Source organism: Diachasma alloeum, unplaced genomic scaffold (genome assembly GCF_001412515.2).
Source record: "Diachasma alloeum isolate Michigan unplaced genomic scaffold, Dall2.0 Dall_scaffold_00359, whole genome shotgun sequence".
In the NCBI taxonomy this organism is placed as follows: domain Eukaryota; kingdom Metazoa; phylum Arthropoda; class Insecta; order Hymenoptera; family Braconidae; genus Diachasma; species Diachasma alloeum.
This window is the reverse complement of record NW_021680498.1, coordinates 452,880-466,503: the sequence shown is the minus strand read 5'-3', so window position 1 is coordinate 466,503 and position 13,624 is coordinate 452,880. Positions and strand designations below refer to the sequence as shown.

Genomic DNA, 13,624 nt, shown 5'->3' with positions numbered 1-13,624 from the left:
TATGAAAAAACGGACTAATAAATAAGTTTTCTCAATCCTCTTCCCAAAAGATATGAAAAAAACTATTAATCCGTTTTTTATCAAATTATGTTGTTATTCACGCAATTCCATCGGTAATAAAAGCGAATGCCTTCAGTAAATTAAGAGAAATCATTCGTGATACCCAATCCATGATGGATTACACCCTTTCCCACGATTTTTCCCTGAGCAATTGAATTGCGAGTGCGCAGCATCCCGCTGGATCAATGAAATAGAGATTGTGCCACCGAGTCTCCAGTATCGGGCAACAAAGTCCGAAGCATTCGGGCTGTGGCAGCCCCGATGGACTGACGCACTTGTAAATATTTATATTTTGATTAGGGGCGACACACCCCGTAATGACCTGCAGATTTCAGAGCGAATGAATTAATTTAACAAGTTCGAATCAAACAATTGCGGAACAAGTGAGTTTCATAGGAGATAATCTCAACGTTTGGGACCTGATGAAATTGATTCATTTGTTGTACTTTGACAATTGCAGTGTCGAACCAATCATCAACAATGGAGCGCGCCGTGAAGACAATGCTCTTGTGGTTTATTGTTTTCTTCGTCTATGCGAGATCCTCTGAGGCAGTCGTCGGCAATCCGATGTATTATAAAATTGGTGGAGTATTGTCCAACAATGCCAGTCAGAATCACTTCAAGAAGACACTGGATGTGAGTGATTAAGGCGAATGAATTAATTCAGTGAATGTTGATTGTTGAATTGTTCTGGGAATAGTGAAGATATTGGAAATTGTCAGAAAATGGTTCTGAACGAAAAGACAATCATAAATTCAATTATTACTATTAAAATTAGGCAAAAACATTTGAATTGTTTTGAAAAATTCCGCAGTTTTTCCGCCCGTTTTTTAAATTGAAATATTCAATTAAAAACGTTTTAGGGAAAAATGAAAGAAATTTGATTTTTTAAGGCAATTCATTTTGGCGAAGTATTTTATATAGACTTTCCGGGAAAATCCTTTAGTTTTCTTCATTGGACTGTTGCTTGCTCATGCAAGCATTGTAATCCTCCGAATTTAAGTTTTTGATTTCTTCTGTTATGTCAATTCGTTAGACAATTCTATGGAATTTCTATTGGACTTCTATTCAAAATTCTATTGATTTTCCGCCGATTCTATTGGCGAAACTCCCCATCTTTTCTACGAGTTTCTGTAGAAATTTCTTCGCCTAAATTTGCTGTTTTTTAAAATTTTATTTTGCAAATAAAAGTGGAATAAAATTGAGTCGAGAAAACCTAGAAAATTTATGTTGAGGAATTTCTGTATTTATATACATCTTGACAGAGCAAGTTGTTTAAAAAAAAATTCTATTTATTTCTCTACTGAATATTTTCTGTTGAAAAAAGAGTGCACGGAAGCTGCGGATTTTTCAACAGAACCGACGAAAAACTCAGAATTTTTAACAGAACTTCAATAAGAATTCAATTCGCGTGACTTTCTAATTAAATTTCTTCGTGTTTAAATTTATTACAGTTCTTTGTGAATTTTTTAACAACGAGTCGATCGATTTTGGAGAAAATTCCATAATTAACTTTGAACTTATCAAAATAATGCAATGAGTTTTACTGATTTCAATTATTCCACGTTCGTAGAATCTCAATTTCGATCTACAATACGTCAACAAGGGTGTTGTCTTCTACAGCGTGGTCATTGGAATGGACTCGAATCCGATCAGAACAGCTCTGAGTGTCTGCAAGTCCCTGATTGTGGAGAGAGTCTATGCGGTTGTCGTATCGCACCCATTGACTGGAGATCTCTCTCCGGCTGCCGTATCCTACACCAGCGGATTTTATCACATTCCAGTCATTGGCATTTCATCCCGTGATTCGGCCTTTTCGGATAAGGTGAGTCGAGTTCAATCCAGCTGCGTTCATGCGTCATTTCAAATTCAATTTCCAATTTAAAATCAAAGATGAGAATTCCAGCCATTTAAGATTTTTCTCCTAGATTCATTATTCCCGAGGCACAAAATTCTACCGTCAATTATCCAGTAGAATTTTCACCTGAATTTTTTATCCCCCACATGAGAAACTTTTATAAAATAATCTAATGCATTTTCATTGAATTTAATTTTGTTGAGAAAATCCACGATTTTTCTGCGCTTTTTAAATACAAATGTCCAGTAGACAGTATTCTATAGAGAAAAAAATGTATAGAATTTTGTTTTTCAACACAACTTATTCTATTCAAATATTTCTTCCAAGTTTTCACCGCCCGTTTACGTTTTTTTATATTTTAACGTGATTTAAAAATTCTGAGAAAATTGGAGTTCCTAGTTCAATCCTTTTATTAAGCATTAGCGTTGTCCGCTTTCTTCTCGGAAAATTCGTTTAGCTAAAAAAGAAACGTTGAACGGATGGAAAGGCGGCACCGCGCCGCCCGGTGCTAACCGCTCAAGCGACGGTGTTGCTGCATTCACTGCCACACTTGAAATGCGCGCATAGCAGTAAGCGCCTACATGGCAATAGCGCGCCCGGTTCAACCCAGCCGCGCTGCGCTAACCGCGCGACGGATGAAGACTTGCGGCCGAGCGTTAATGATGAAGAAAAAAAATAAAAAAAATCATGTCCAGGAATTTCCACAGAAAATCACTCGATAGAATACGCTGTAAAGAAGATCACATTCTACTGATTTTTCCGTCAAATAGTTTCCACCAACTATTTTTCCCCTGAGAAAATTCGCGACATTTCTAATAAAATTGTGCGAAAAATCAACAGAAATCCTATAGAATTATAAAAAATATTGAATATTAAACAGTTTTTCATTAAATATTAAATTATATTAAATTCTATAGAATTTTCTAACAAAATGGCCTGGTTTTTCTGTAGAATTGTCTTGCACGTCAAATCACCAACGATGAAAACCGATTTACTAAATCCGAATCATTTCATTAAATTCCAACAATTTAATTTCCAGAACATTCACGTGTCTTTTCTGCGGACGGTACCGCCCTACTCCCACCAAGCAGACGTTTGGGTCGAGTTGCTCAAGCACTTCAACTACATGAAAGTCATCTTCATTCATTCCTCAGACACAGACGGAAGAGCCCTCCTCGGCCGCTTTCAGACCACATCCCAGAGCCTCGAGGACGACGTAGAGATCAAAGTACATGTGGGTTGGGCACTCTAATTTCGCACGCGCATCCGTGTGACATTTGAGTCGTTTTGTCCATCTAGATCTTGTGTCTGCACGCTTTATAGCGAAAATCTCACTGTGACCCTGAGTCTGTCACGATGGTTCGACGAATTCAACAGCGAAGATTAACGTTTATGTCGAGTTGAACGGGCGGATGGATTTTTCTATCGGCCATAATTGTTGCACGATTTTATTATTTCAGTCTCGTCGCGTTTTTAGATATTCGTCGATTGATTAATTGTCGCGCTGCACCGGCAGCAGGAAGACTGTCACCGATTCATGGAATTATTTTTTTTCCTGTTCTTTTTCTATTCATATTTCTTTACTGTTGTTTTACTGGGAGAGTGTAAGTATCTCGCAGATAAACCATTGCTCATACAAACCACTGATAATGTTTAGATGAAGATAAAATGTTGCATGGTATGTATGTGAAAATATCAATATTCTACTAATAATACTGATTATTATGTGAATGCGAACACTTTACGGAGGATTAGGGTTTTGCATCAAAATTTTGCAATGTTGGAAGTGAAAATGGAACAGGACGCGCAAATAAATTTTATAGTAAAACTGGACGCTTTCGTTGGAAAATTCTATTGGATTTCTATTAAACTTCTATTGCGTTTTTGCCGAAAGTTCTTCAATATAAACTTTTCAATTTTTTTTTTCGTCATCTTCCGTTTCCTCTGATTAGAAAACGGTAAATTCTATTGATTCTCTCCTCTAAAATACTTTTCTCGACTGGGTGCACAAAATACCATTCTGGTTAACATTTTCATTAAAAAAACGCGAATAAAAGCTGCAGAATTTTTCGATAGAATCCGCGAAAACCCATGAAATTTCCGATGGAAGTCCAATAGCCATTCAATCGAATCTTCTAGCGAATGCGTTAGGTTTCCCTACGAAATTTCTTTGTCCGTGAAAAAATATAGGATACGTGTTTTTGTTCATTTCAGAATTCAATGAATCTGAAGCAAGTAATCGCCGACGGGAATGATCTGCATTTGCAATATACCTAGAACCGATTTTTCATGACCGGTTGAAGTTTTCTGGTTCCCACTTGGTTTTCAAAGTCCAAGAATACGTATCGAATATTTTTCTTTCTATTTTCATTGTTTTGAATGAAAATTTTTATGCAAAACTCACGATGTATTCTATAATAAATTGGTTTCTGATGGTGAACAGGTCGAATCTGTCATTGAGTTCGAGCCGGGCTTGGAGAATTTTTCTCAGCAGCTGATGGATACGAAGAATGCACAGGCCAGGGTGATCCTCATGTATGCGAGGTACCAGACAATTTCATTCCTAATTTTTTTTATAATTTGAAAATCCTCAGTCGTTCAGGAGACCCATTGAGCTATTTTTTATAGATGATGATGGAACATCTAAATAATAGTAATAGTAATAAATTACTGACGCATGTTCGCGTGGTATTTATAAAAAATCTCACAAACTACTTGTTTTATTTATTGGAAATCTTTCAGTCGAAAAGACGCAGACGTGATCTTCAGGGACGCAGCAGCATTGAACATGACAGCAGCAGGATACGTTTGGATTGTGACGGAGCAAGCCCTCGATGCTCCCAACGCTCCTGAGGGACTTCTCGGATTGAAATTAATTAATTCGACGGATGAAAGGGCGCATCTTAAAGACAGCTTGTTAGTACCAATTTAGTATAATAAATTCTGCAGTCGAAGGACGCGCGCACGAAAAAAATTGATAGAAAAATTTAGCGAATTCGCTAAAAAATTCTATTGAATTTCTATTGAAATTTCTATTAGTTTTTGGTCGATTCCATGGAAATGTTCAATAGAAAATATTCTATAGAAAAAGTCAATAGAATTCGATTTTTCTATACAACTTATTCTATTGAGACATTTTCTATAGAAAACTGTATAGAAATTTCTACGGCTCAAATTTTCAGTTTTTTTGTTTGATCGTCTTAACGAACAGAAAAGAAGAATAGAATGCAAAAATTAAAAAAATAGATACATAATCAAAAATATTAATAATAATGATCATTACGATTTCGTAATAATCATTACGAAAATTTTAGCCGAAGTAATTCTATAGAAAATATCTCAACAGAATAAATTGTACAGAAAAATTGAATTCTATTCATTTTTTCTATAGAATATTTTCTACTGCCAAAAACTAATAGAAATTACAATAAAAATCCAGCAGAATTGTCTAGCGAATTCGGTAGATTTTTCTATTAAATTTTTTTGTGCGTGTGGGGACAGAAAAAAATGTAAAAATATCTTTCCTCAGCTGAAGAAATCTTGCGGACGAGTTAAATTCTTTAGAGATCTCGGTTAAAAACTCATCAGAATAAAATTTCAAGAGAATTCACATAGAATTTTTTTTTACGTGTAAAACCTTCGGATATTTCTTCTTCCCTAAATGACTTATTATTGGAATAACTCCGTAATTAACAAAATATTTGAATTCTTTCTCTCTTCCCCATTTTCTAATACTTCACTAGTGCATCAATAATCTCTGTTAATAATTCCCACTCGCTTTGATGACTTTCTATTCCTATTTTTGTCCACTTCTCATAGATACGTTTTAGTCTCCGCCCTCCGAGAGATGAACCTCACAAAAACAATTACTGAAGCTCCAAAGGACTGTGACAAATCCGGATCTATCTGGGAGACAGGAAAGGAGTTATTTGGGTCAGTAAATTAAGTCAAAGCGTAGAAGTTCTCGATGGGGCGGAAATGTTGATTGAATTTCGTATAATTCTCACAGATTCATTCGCAAACAAGTTCTGGAGAGGGGTGAGACTGGTCGTGTCGCTTTTGACGACAATGGAGATCGAATTTATGCTGAATATGATATAATTAATATACGAGAACATGGCGAGCGAGTTTCTGTGGGTCAATATTTCTATTCATCAGTAAGTAATTATTAATTATAATTCACTTCAAGGAATGAAAATAAAAACTAATTGGTTCACTTGAAGAGAGACCTTGGTGGACAGGGAATGATTCATACAAATCAAATAATTCAATCACAAATTATTGAAATCTCAAGTTGTACACAGTGTTACTCTGTTGCGTGCACATGAGATGAATGGAGTCCAAAAAATCATCCACTTTGAAAAATGATAAATAATTTGCGCAAATATTATGCATGCAAATTAATTGAAAAAAAAAGTTGTATACATTTTTTTTGCACATGAGGAGTCAATTTAAATTGTGCACATATTTATTGAAAACGCTCACAAAAATAATGGGTGTAGTTGTGCACAAAAATGATCAATTCAATAATCATGATTTTAGGAGACTCTGAGGATGAGACTCAGTGTGAACGAGACAACAATAACCTGGCCGGGCCGTCTGAAAACCAAGCCCGAGGGTTTTATGATCCCGACACATCTCAAAGTCCTCACGATTGAAGAGAAACCATTCGTTTACGTTCGAGCCACTGACAGTGCAGATTGCCTTCCCGATGAGATCCCGTGTCCTCATTTCAATACTTCAGAACACGATGGTAATTTTATTTTTATAAAATTCAGTGGTCAATTAATTAAGGATATCCAAGTATCTTACAGTTTGCCACAGACGCCACTATAGATTCAACTATTTTTAATCATCAAATTTTTCTATTTAATTGAGTGAAAAAAAATTTTTTTACAGCTTACACAGAATTATTATTTTTGTAACCATCCGTTACTTATAAATAAATAATTGAAATTCTTTAAACTTTCGGAAACGTTATTTGACTTTGTGAATGACCAACATTATTAATTTTAAAATATGAATTAAACATCTGTTTTCAAACGATCTGTTTTCAAAGCTGCGGAATTCTTCAATAGAATTAAAAGAAAGTACTAGAATTTTCTAGCGAATGTGCTAGCTTCTTTCACGAACTTCTGCGTTTTGTTATTTACGCCTTGAAATATTGTATCAACTTTTTCAGTAACACGCCTCTACTGCTGCAAAGGCTACTGCATAGATCTCCTGAAAGAACTCTCGAAGACCATCAACTTCACTTACAATCTGGCGTTGTCTCCAGACGGGCAGTTTGGAAGTTATATGATAAAAGATAGCAGCGGTAAGTTCACCAATTCACCTAAAAGGGAGACAAGACCTCAAAATAAAAACAAGTCTGAATTGAGGAAAATTTATGAATCACTTTACCTTCAGCAGGTGGAAAGAAGGAGTGGACGGGCTTGATAGGCGAGCTGGTGAACGAACGAGCGGATATGATCGTCGCTCCTTTGACCATAAGTCCAGAACGAGCGGAGTTTATTGAGTTCAGTAAACCCTTCAAGTACCAGGGCATCACCATCTTAGAAAAAAAAGTATGAACTGAATTTATGAAGGGGCTAGAATTAATTGGGAGCGGAGTTGAGATATTTTAGCAATTATTGGAAATACTAGGCTCGCCAACTCCCATATGGCCTACATATGACCCCCATGATCCTTATTCTGACCCTGGTGACCCTCAATCTGACCCTCGTAACCCTTATTTTGACCCTTAATTTTGGAGTCTTAATTTCGAGTACTAAATTTTTATCACCAGAAGTCAACTTGGATTTTTATAATACAGAAAGGTACAGAGACCCTTATTTTAGTCCTTAGTGACTGATCCCTATGACCCTTATTTCGGCCCTTAATCTGACCTTTGTGATCGTTAATCTGACCCTTATGACCCTTATTTGGATTCTTAATTCTTAATCTAACCCTCGTGACCCTTACTTTCTGACCCTGAATTTTTGACCATCACAACCCTTATTTAGGCCCTTATTCGCACCCTTGTGACCTTCAATCTGATCCTTGTTACCCTTATTTAGATCCTTAATCTGACCTTGATGACCCTGAAACTTGTGACCCTTAATGTGATCCTTGTGAACCTTATTCTGACCCTCTTAACCCTTATTCTGACCTTTGTGACCCTTATTTTGACCCTCATGACTTTTATTTTGACCCTCATGAGGGTTATTTTGACCCTTGCGACCCTTATTTTGACCCTCATGCCTTTTATTTTGATCCTCATGACCCTTATTTCGACCCTCATGAGGGTTATTTTGACCCTTATGGCCTCCAATCTTGAAGTTTTAATTTTGACTTCCAAATTTCCATCACCAGAAGTTAATTTGGAAATTCATATTATAGAGAGATATACCTCTATGATCAAGGACTTAATTGGAGATTAATTGAATTTCAAAACAAATGAGCACTCAGTCCTATCTTCATTACAATGTGTGGGATAATAAAATGCTGTTAACATTTAAAGTTCGCAACACATAACTAAATATTGGTACACGATTCTCAGCAATATTAAATGAGCGATGTAAACAATTGCATTAGTCTCCAAAATAAGTACGATGAATGTTTTTTCCAGCCTTCTAGGTCATCAACATTGGTATCTTTCCTTCAACCATTCAGCAACACTCTCTGGTTCCTGGTGATGGTGTCGGTGCACGTGGTGGCGCTTGTCCTGTACCTCCTTGACCGGTTCTCACCATTCGGGAGGTTCAGGCTGGCTAACACTGACAGCACCGAGGAGGACGCACTCAATCTCTCCAGCGCTATTTGGTTTGCTTGGGGCGTTTTACTCAATAGTGGAATTGGAGAAGGTTTTTATCGATTTCTATTCCCTAATTTTTTATGTATTATTTATACACATTATTTTTTATTCAGTCATTTATTGGTATTTATTCATTCATTGGAAATGATTTTTTTTATTAATTAAAAAATGTCCGCTTTTATTATTTTTTGATTGGAGACTAAAATTGAGAAATGATCTTTCAAAATTCTCACGTTATAAAGTTTATGAAGTTGAATAATGTGATAGAGAAATTAGTCGCCAATTTTCAAGTGTGGAAACAAAAGGTTTGGGAATGAACTGTCCAAATTTACTTGAGGCCGAATTCTCGATTATTAAAATTATGGGAATGATTATAATTAAAGGTACACCAAGAAGCTTCTCAGCAAGAGTTCTTGGCATGGTCTGGGCTGGATTTGCGATGATAATTGTTGCATCGTACACTGCCAACTTGGCTGCTTTCCTCGTGTTGGAAAGACCGAAGACAAAACTCTCAGGAATTAATGACGCAAGGGTCAGTTAATCAATGCGCAAATTATTGTGCATCAGTAGTCGTTATTATCATGAACTTTTTTATATTATCATTTTTCGTTCATGCTTAGATTTCGAGTCCTAACATCGTTAATTTACTATTCTCATTCAGTGGTATATCCATACGCAAAAAAAAACATTTTACAGAAAACGGTGATGCATTCGCTAGGAAATTCTATTGAATTCTGTTGGCAATTCGATTAGTTTTTCACCGATTCGGGTTTACACGTTTTTGTATTAGGATAAATGAATAAATAATTAAATAACTAGAGATGGTTTTTTTCTACATTTTTTGTTTCGAAATTTTCTCATACGAAATCAATCAAAATTTCATGATTTTTTTGATGAATGTAAACTTTAATAAACTCTATTCATTGACACCAATTAAATATTCTATTGGACAATAGGGAATTGGCATTAATTTTTTTCAATTTTCTAATCTCAAGACTGAGACCTAAATAATTCATTTTTCATTCACAAACGTTTGAAGTGTTGATCATTAATCAAAAATTAATTGTTAAAAGTTGAAGATTTCAAGCGCTTTGAAATCGCTAATGACGCCATACAGACGGTCGAGCGCTGGACCAATTACAAAATGGCTCGAGCCGACCTAACCCAATCTCGAGGTGCGCCTCGGCCAATGGAGGACAGCAACTCCCCACTCTCTTCTTTTTTAACCAATGAAGCGTTACCTGACCGCCTTCGAGACGGCATGACCGAAAAATTGGCCTCGAAAACCACTGATTTTCAATTAATTATCATAAGACATCTAGGCAATATTTTTCCATAATTTTCGGCTGTTTAGCTATTCCTATGTTACGAGGAATTCGTGAACAGGGAAATTAGAAAGAATTAAGCTTCACACTGAGAAAAAAAATTACTTTCGCCAAGGAATCATTTTTTTGGCAGAAGAATTTAGTTTTTTACGAGCCAATTTCTCCGGGCCAGTCATTCCCAGGTGGTCCATGTGCATCTCCAAATATTACAATCATGTTGAATTTTAAGATGATTATGAGAAGATGATTACGTATGAGCTTGAATGAACACCCGTCATTATTTTTCAATTTTTTTAAATTTGCTATTTTCTTACGAAAGATAATTTCGAATAATTCAAAATATTGGTAATTGTCAGTGGAGTTGATTCAAGGTCATATGGAGCATAATGATCCCAATTCAACATAATTGTAATGTTTGGAGGTGTACTTGGACCGTCTGGGAATGACTGGCCTGGAGAAATACTTTCCCCAAAAAATAAATTCTTCTCCCAAGAAAATAATTCCTTGGCAAAAGCAATTTTTTTATCAGTGCGTGCAGGTTCCCTGTTCTATTGAAAAAACGCACAGAAAATTAGTAGAATTTCCAACAGAATTAACGATCAAGTAATAGAATATTTTACCGAATGCACTAGATTATTCTAGTTCTGATAGTTCTTCGATGCATTCACTCACGATTTCATCGAAGAATTTCTGCTTTGGGAGATATCTCGAATAATAAAAAATTACTGCAGCTGCGAAATACCATGGAAAACCTGACCTGTGCAACGGTAAAGGGTTCAGCCGTTGACATGTACTTCAGGAGACAAGTGGAATTATCCAACATGTATCGGACGATGGAGGCAAATAATTACGACACGGCTGAGGACGCGATACAGGACGTGAAGATTGGCAAGTTGATGGCATTTATCTGGGACAGCTCGAGGCTTGAATTTGAAGCAGCTAAGGACTGCGAGCTAGTCACTGCTGGGGAGCTATTTGGAAGGTCTGGATATGGGATAGGATTGCAGAAAGGCTCGCCCTGGGCTGATGCTGTTACCCTTGCCATTTTGGATTTTCACGAAAGTAAGAAATTTTTTTATTCCTTCCAAGGTCCGGTTGCACCTAGCGAATATCCTCAGTCAATATTGGAATAAATAAGTATAATCTGTCGATCAATTTTCATCGAAAGTACGCCGATGGACAAATAAAAGAGAAAAACTTAGCGAATTTGCCAGACAATTCTATTGAATTTGTGTTGAACTTTTTATTAGTTTTTGGCTGATTCTATTGAAATGTTCAATAGAAAAGTCAACAGATTTTGATTTTTTTATACAACTCATTCTATTTTGAGATATTTTCTATAGAATTTTCTCGGCTCGAATTTTCCAAGTTTTTTGCTTTGATTTTCTTAATAAAAAGAAAAAATGGGATAAAAAACTAAGAAATTTGAACCAAGGGATTTCTATAGAAAATACCTCATTATTATAGAATAAGTTTTACAGAAAAATCCAATTCTATTTATTTTCGCATAAAATATTTTCAGCTGAAGCTTCCTACTGACAAAAATCCGCAGAAAATTAGTGTGATTTTCCAATAGAATTACCGAAAAACTAATAGAATGTTCGGTAAAAGTTCAATGAAAATCCGTAGAAACAACTTTTTGACAAACTTACTAGGTTTTTGTATAAAATTTCTTTATATATATCACGCACGAAAGAATCTAATAGAAAAACCTAGTGAATTCCCAGCAACACTTTGCGAAATGAATAAATGAATAAATAATTCACTGGACAATTTTATTGGATTTCTGTTGAACTTTTCTTTTCATTTTTGGCCCATTCTATTGCAATGTCCAATCTATGCAACTTATTCTATTGAGATATTTTCTATAGAATTTCCTCGGCTCAAGAAAATCAAGCAAATGTCCTTAGAAAATTTGAGCCGAGGAAATTCTATAGAAAATATTTCAACAGAATAAGTAATCAAGTAATTTTATGGAGAAAATATCTCACCAGAATTTCCTCGGCTCAAGGAAATCAAACAAATGTCCTTAGAAAATTTGAGCCGAGGAAATTCTATAGAAAATATTTCAACAGAATAAGTAACCAAGTAATTTTATGGAGAAAATATCTCACCAGAATTTCCTCGGCTCAAGGAAATCAAACAAATGTCCTTAGAAAATTTGAGCCGAGAAAATTCTATTAAAAAATTCTCAATATCATAAGCTGTATCGAAAAATCGAACTATATTGATTTTTTCTACAGAATATTTTCTACTGAACATTTCATTAAAATCGATCAGAAGCTAAAAAAAGGTTCAACAGAAACCCGATAGGATTATCTAGCGAATTCTCCAAATTTTTCTACGAATTTTTGTCACGCGTCATAACGTCGAATTTTCCCCAATTCCGGCATCAATAAAAACCTCATCAATTCCTCAGGTGGATTCATGGAAACTCTCGATAAGAACTGGATCCTCCAACGAAACCTTCAGCAATGTGAGCAATTCGAAAAGGCCCCGAACACCTTGGGCCTGAAGAACATGGCAGGAGTTTTCATACTAGTGGGTGTAGGCATAATCGGTGGCATTGGTTTAATAATAATCGAGATGATATACAAAAAGCACCAGATAAAGAAGCAAAAACGGTTGGAGCTGGCGAGGCATGCAGCTGAGAAATGGCGCGGCGCAATAGAGAGACGAAAGACTGTGAGGGCCTCGATGCCAGCAGCCCAACGGAGGATTCAGAATGGCCTGAACGATCCGGCCACTGTTAGTCTAGCTGTTGATGCAGTCGCAAGGTCAGGACTACCACCGAGGAGCCCTGGAAGGGCTTGGCCAGGGGACAGTGACATCAGACAACGTTCCTCTTCTCGACAGGACGAGTCCATGCGACTCTCCCCAGCTGCCTACACAGTCGATGTATCGCATCTCATTGTTTAGATGAATGAGGAATATTAATTGTCTTTGAAGATTATTTATGAGTACAGAGATAATTTAATGTGCTAATGTAAGGAATCCCCCGAGACTAAGATTAAGGTGGCGGTATGCGGATGAGTGATGATTCGGTGATTCTAGATGCACGAGAAAATTTCTCAGGAAAACACGGACGAAAAAATTTAATAGAAAAACCTATCGAATTCGTTAGAAAATTTTATTGAATTTCTATTGAACTGTTCTTTTAGTTTTTGGCCGATTCTACTGAAATGTTCAGTAGAAAATATTCAGTAGAAAAAGTCAATAGAATTCAATTTTTCTATATTACTTATTCGATTGAGATATTTTCTATAGAATTTCCTCGGCTCAAATTTTCCAAGTTTTTTCGCTTTTCTTGATGAGAAGAAAAGAAAAATAGAATGAAAAAAACTTGGAAAATTTGAGTCGAGCAAATTCTATTGAAAATATATGAAAAGAATAAGTTATATAGAAAAATCGAATTCTGTTGACTTTTTCTATTGAATGTGTTCTTTGGACATGTCAATAGAATCAACCAAAAACTGGTAGAAAGTTTAAGAGAAATTCAATAGAATTCTCTAACGAATTCGATAGGTTTTTGTATTAAATTTTCTTGTGCGTGAAGTTAACGCGTTCGCGAAACAATTCTATCAA

At 35.8% G+C, this 13,624-nt stretch overlaps 1 protein-coding gene across 2 annotated transcripts; it reads left to right on the top strand.

The window, feature by feature from the left end:
* Window positions 1–317: 317 nt before the first annotated feature.
* Window positions 318–13,176, top strand: LOC107041193 (glutamate [NMDA] receptor subunit 1). 2 transcript variants are annotated; one of them, XM_015261634.2, is made up of 15 exons: window positions 318–443; window positions 521–696; window positions 1,634–1,885; window positions 2,958–3,146; window positions 4,362–4,462; window positions 4,661–4,834; window positions 5,738–5,851; window positions 5,928–6,075; window positions 6,461–6,671; window positions 7,101–7,235; window positions 7,328–7,485; window positions 8,529–8,763; window positions 9,098–9,246; window positions 10,771–11,101; window positions 12,459–13,176. In XM_015261634.2, coding segments are annotated over exons 1-15 (2,874 nt in total). In that variant the 5' UTR covers window positions 318–442; the 3' UTR covers window positions 12,959–13,176. The 2 variants fall into 2 exon arrangements, with proteins under 2 accessions (XP_015117120.1, XP_015117119.1); XM_015261633.2 differs by having other exon boundaries at window positions 2,958–3,152.
* Window positions 13,177–13,624: the final 448 nt, after the last annotated feature.

Coding starts and splice junctions, on each gene's coding strand:
- LOC107041193 (XM_015261633.2), top strand. Junction 697..1,633: donor ACTTCAAGAAGACACTGGAT/GTGAGTGATTAA, acceptor CCACGTTCGTAG/AATCTCAATTTCGATCTACA. Junction 7,486..8,528: donor TCACCATCTTAGAAAAAAAA/GTATGAACTGAA, acceptor TGTTTTTTCCAG/CCTTCTAGGTCATCAACATT.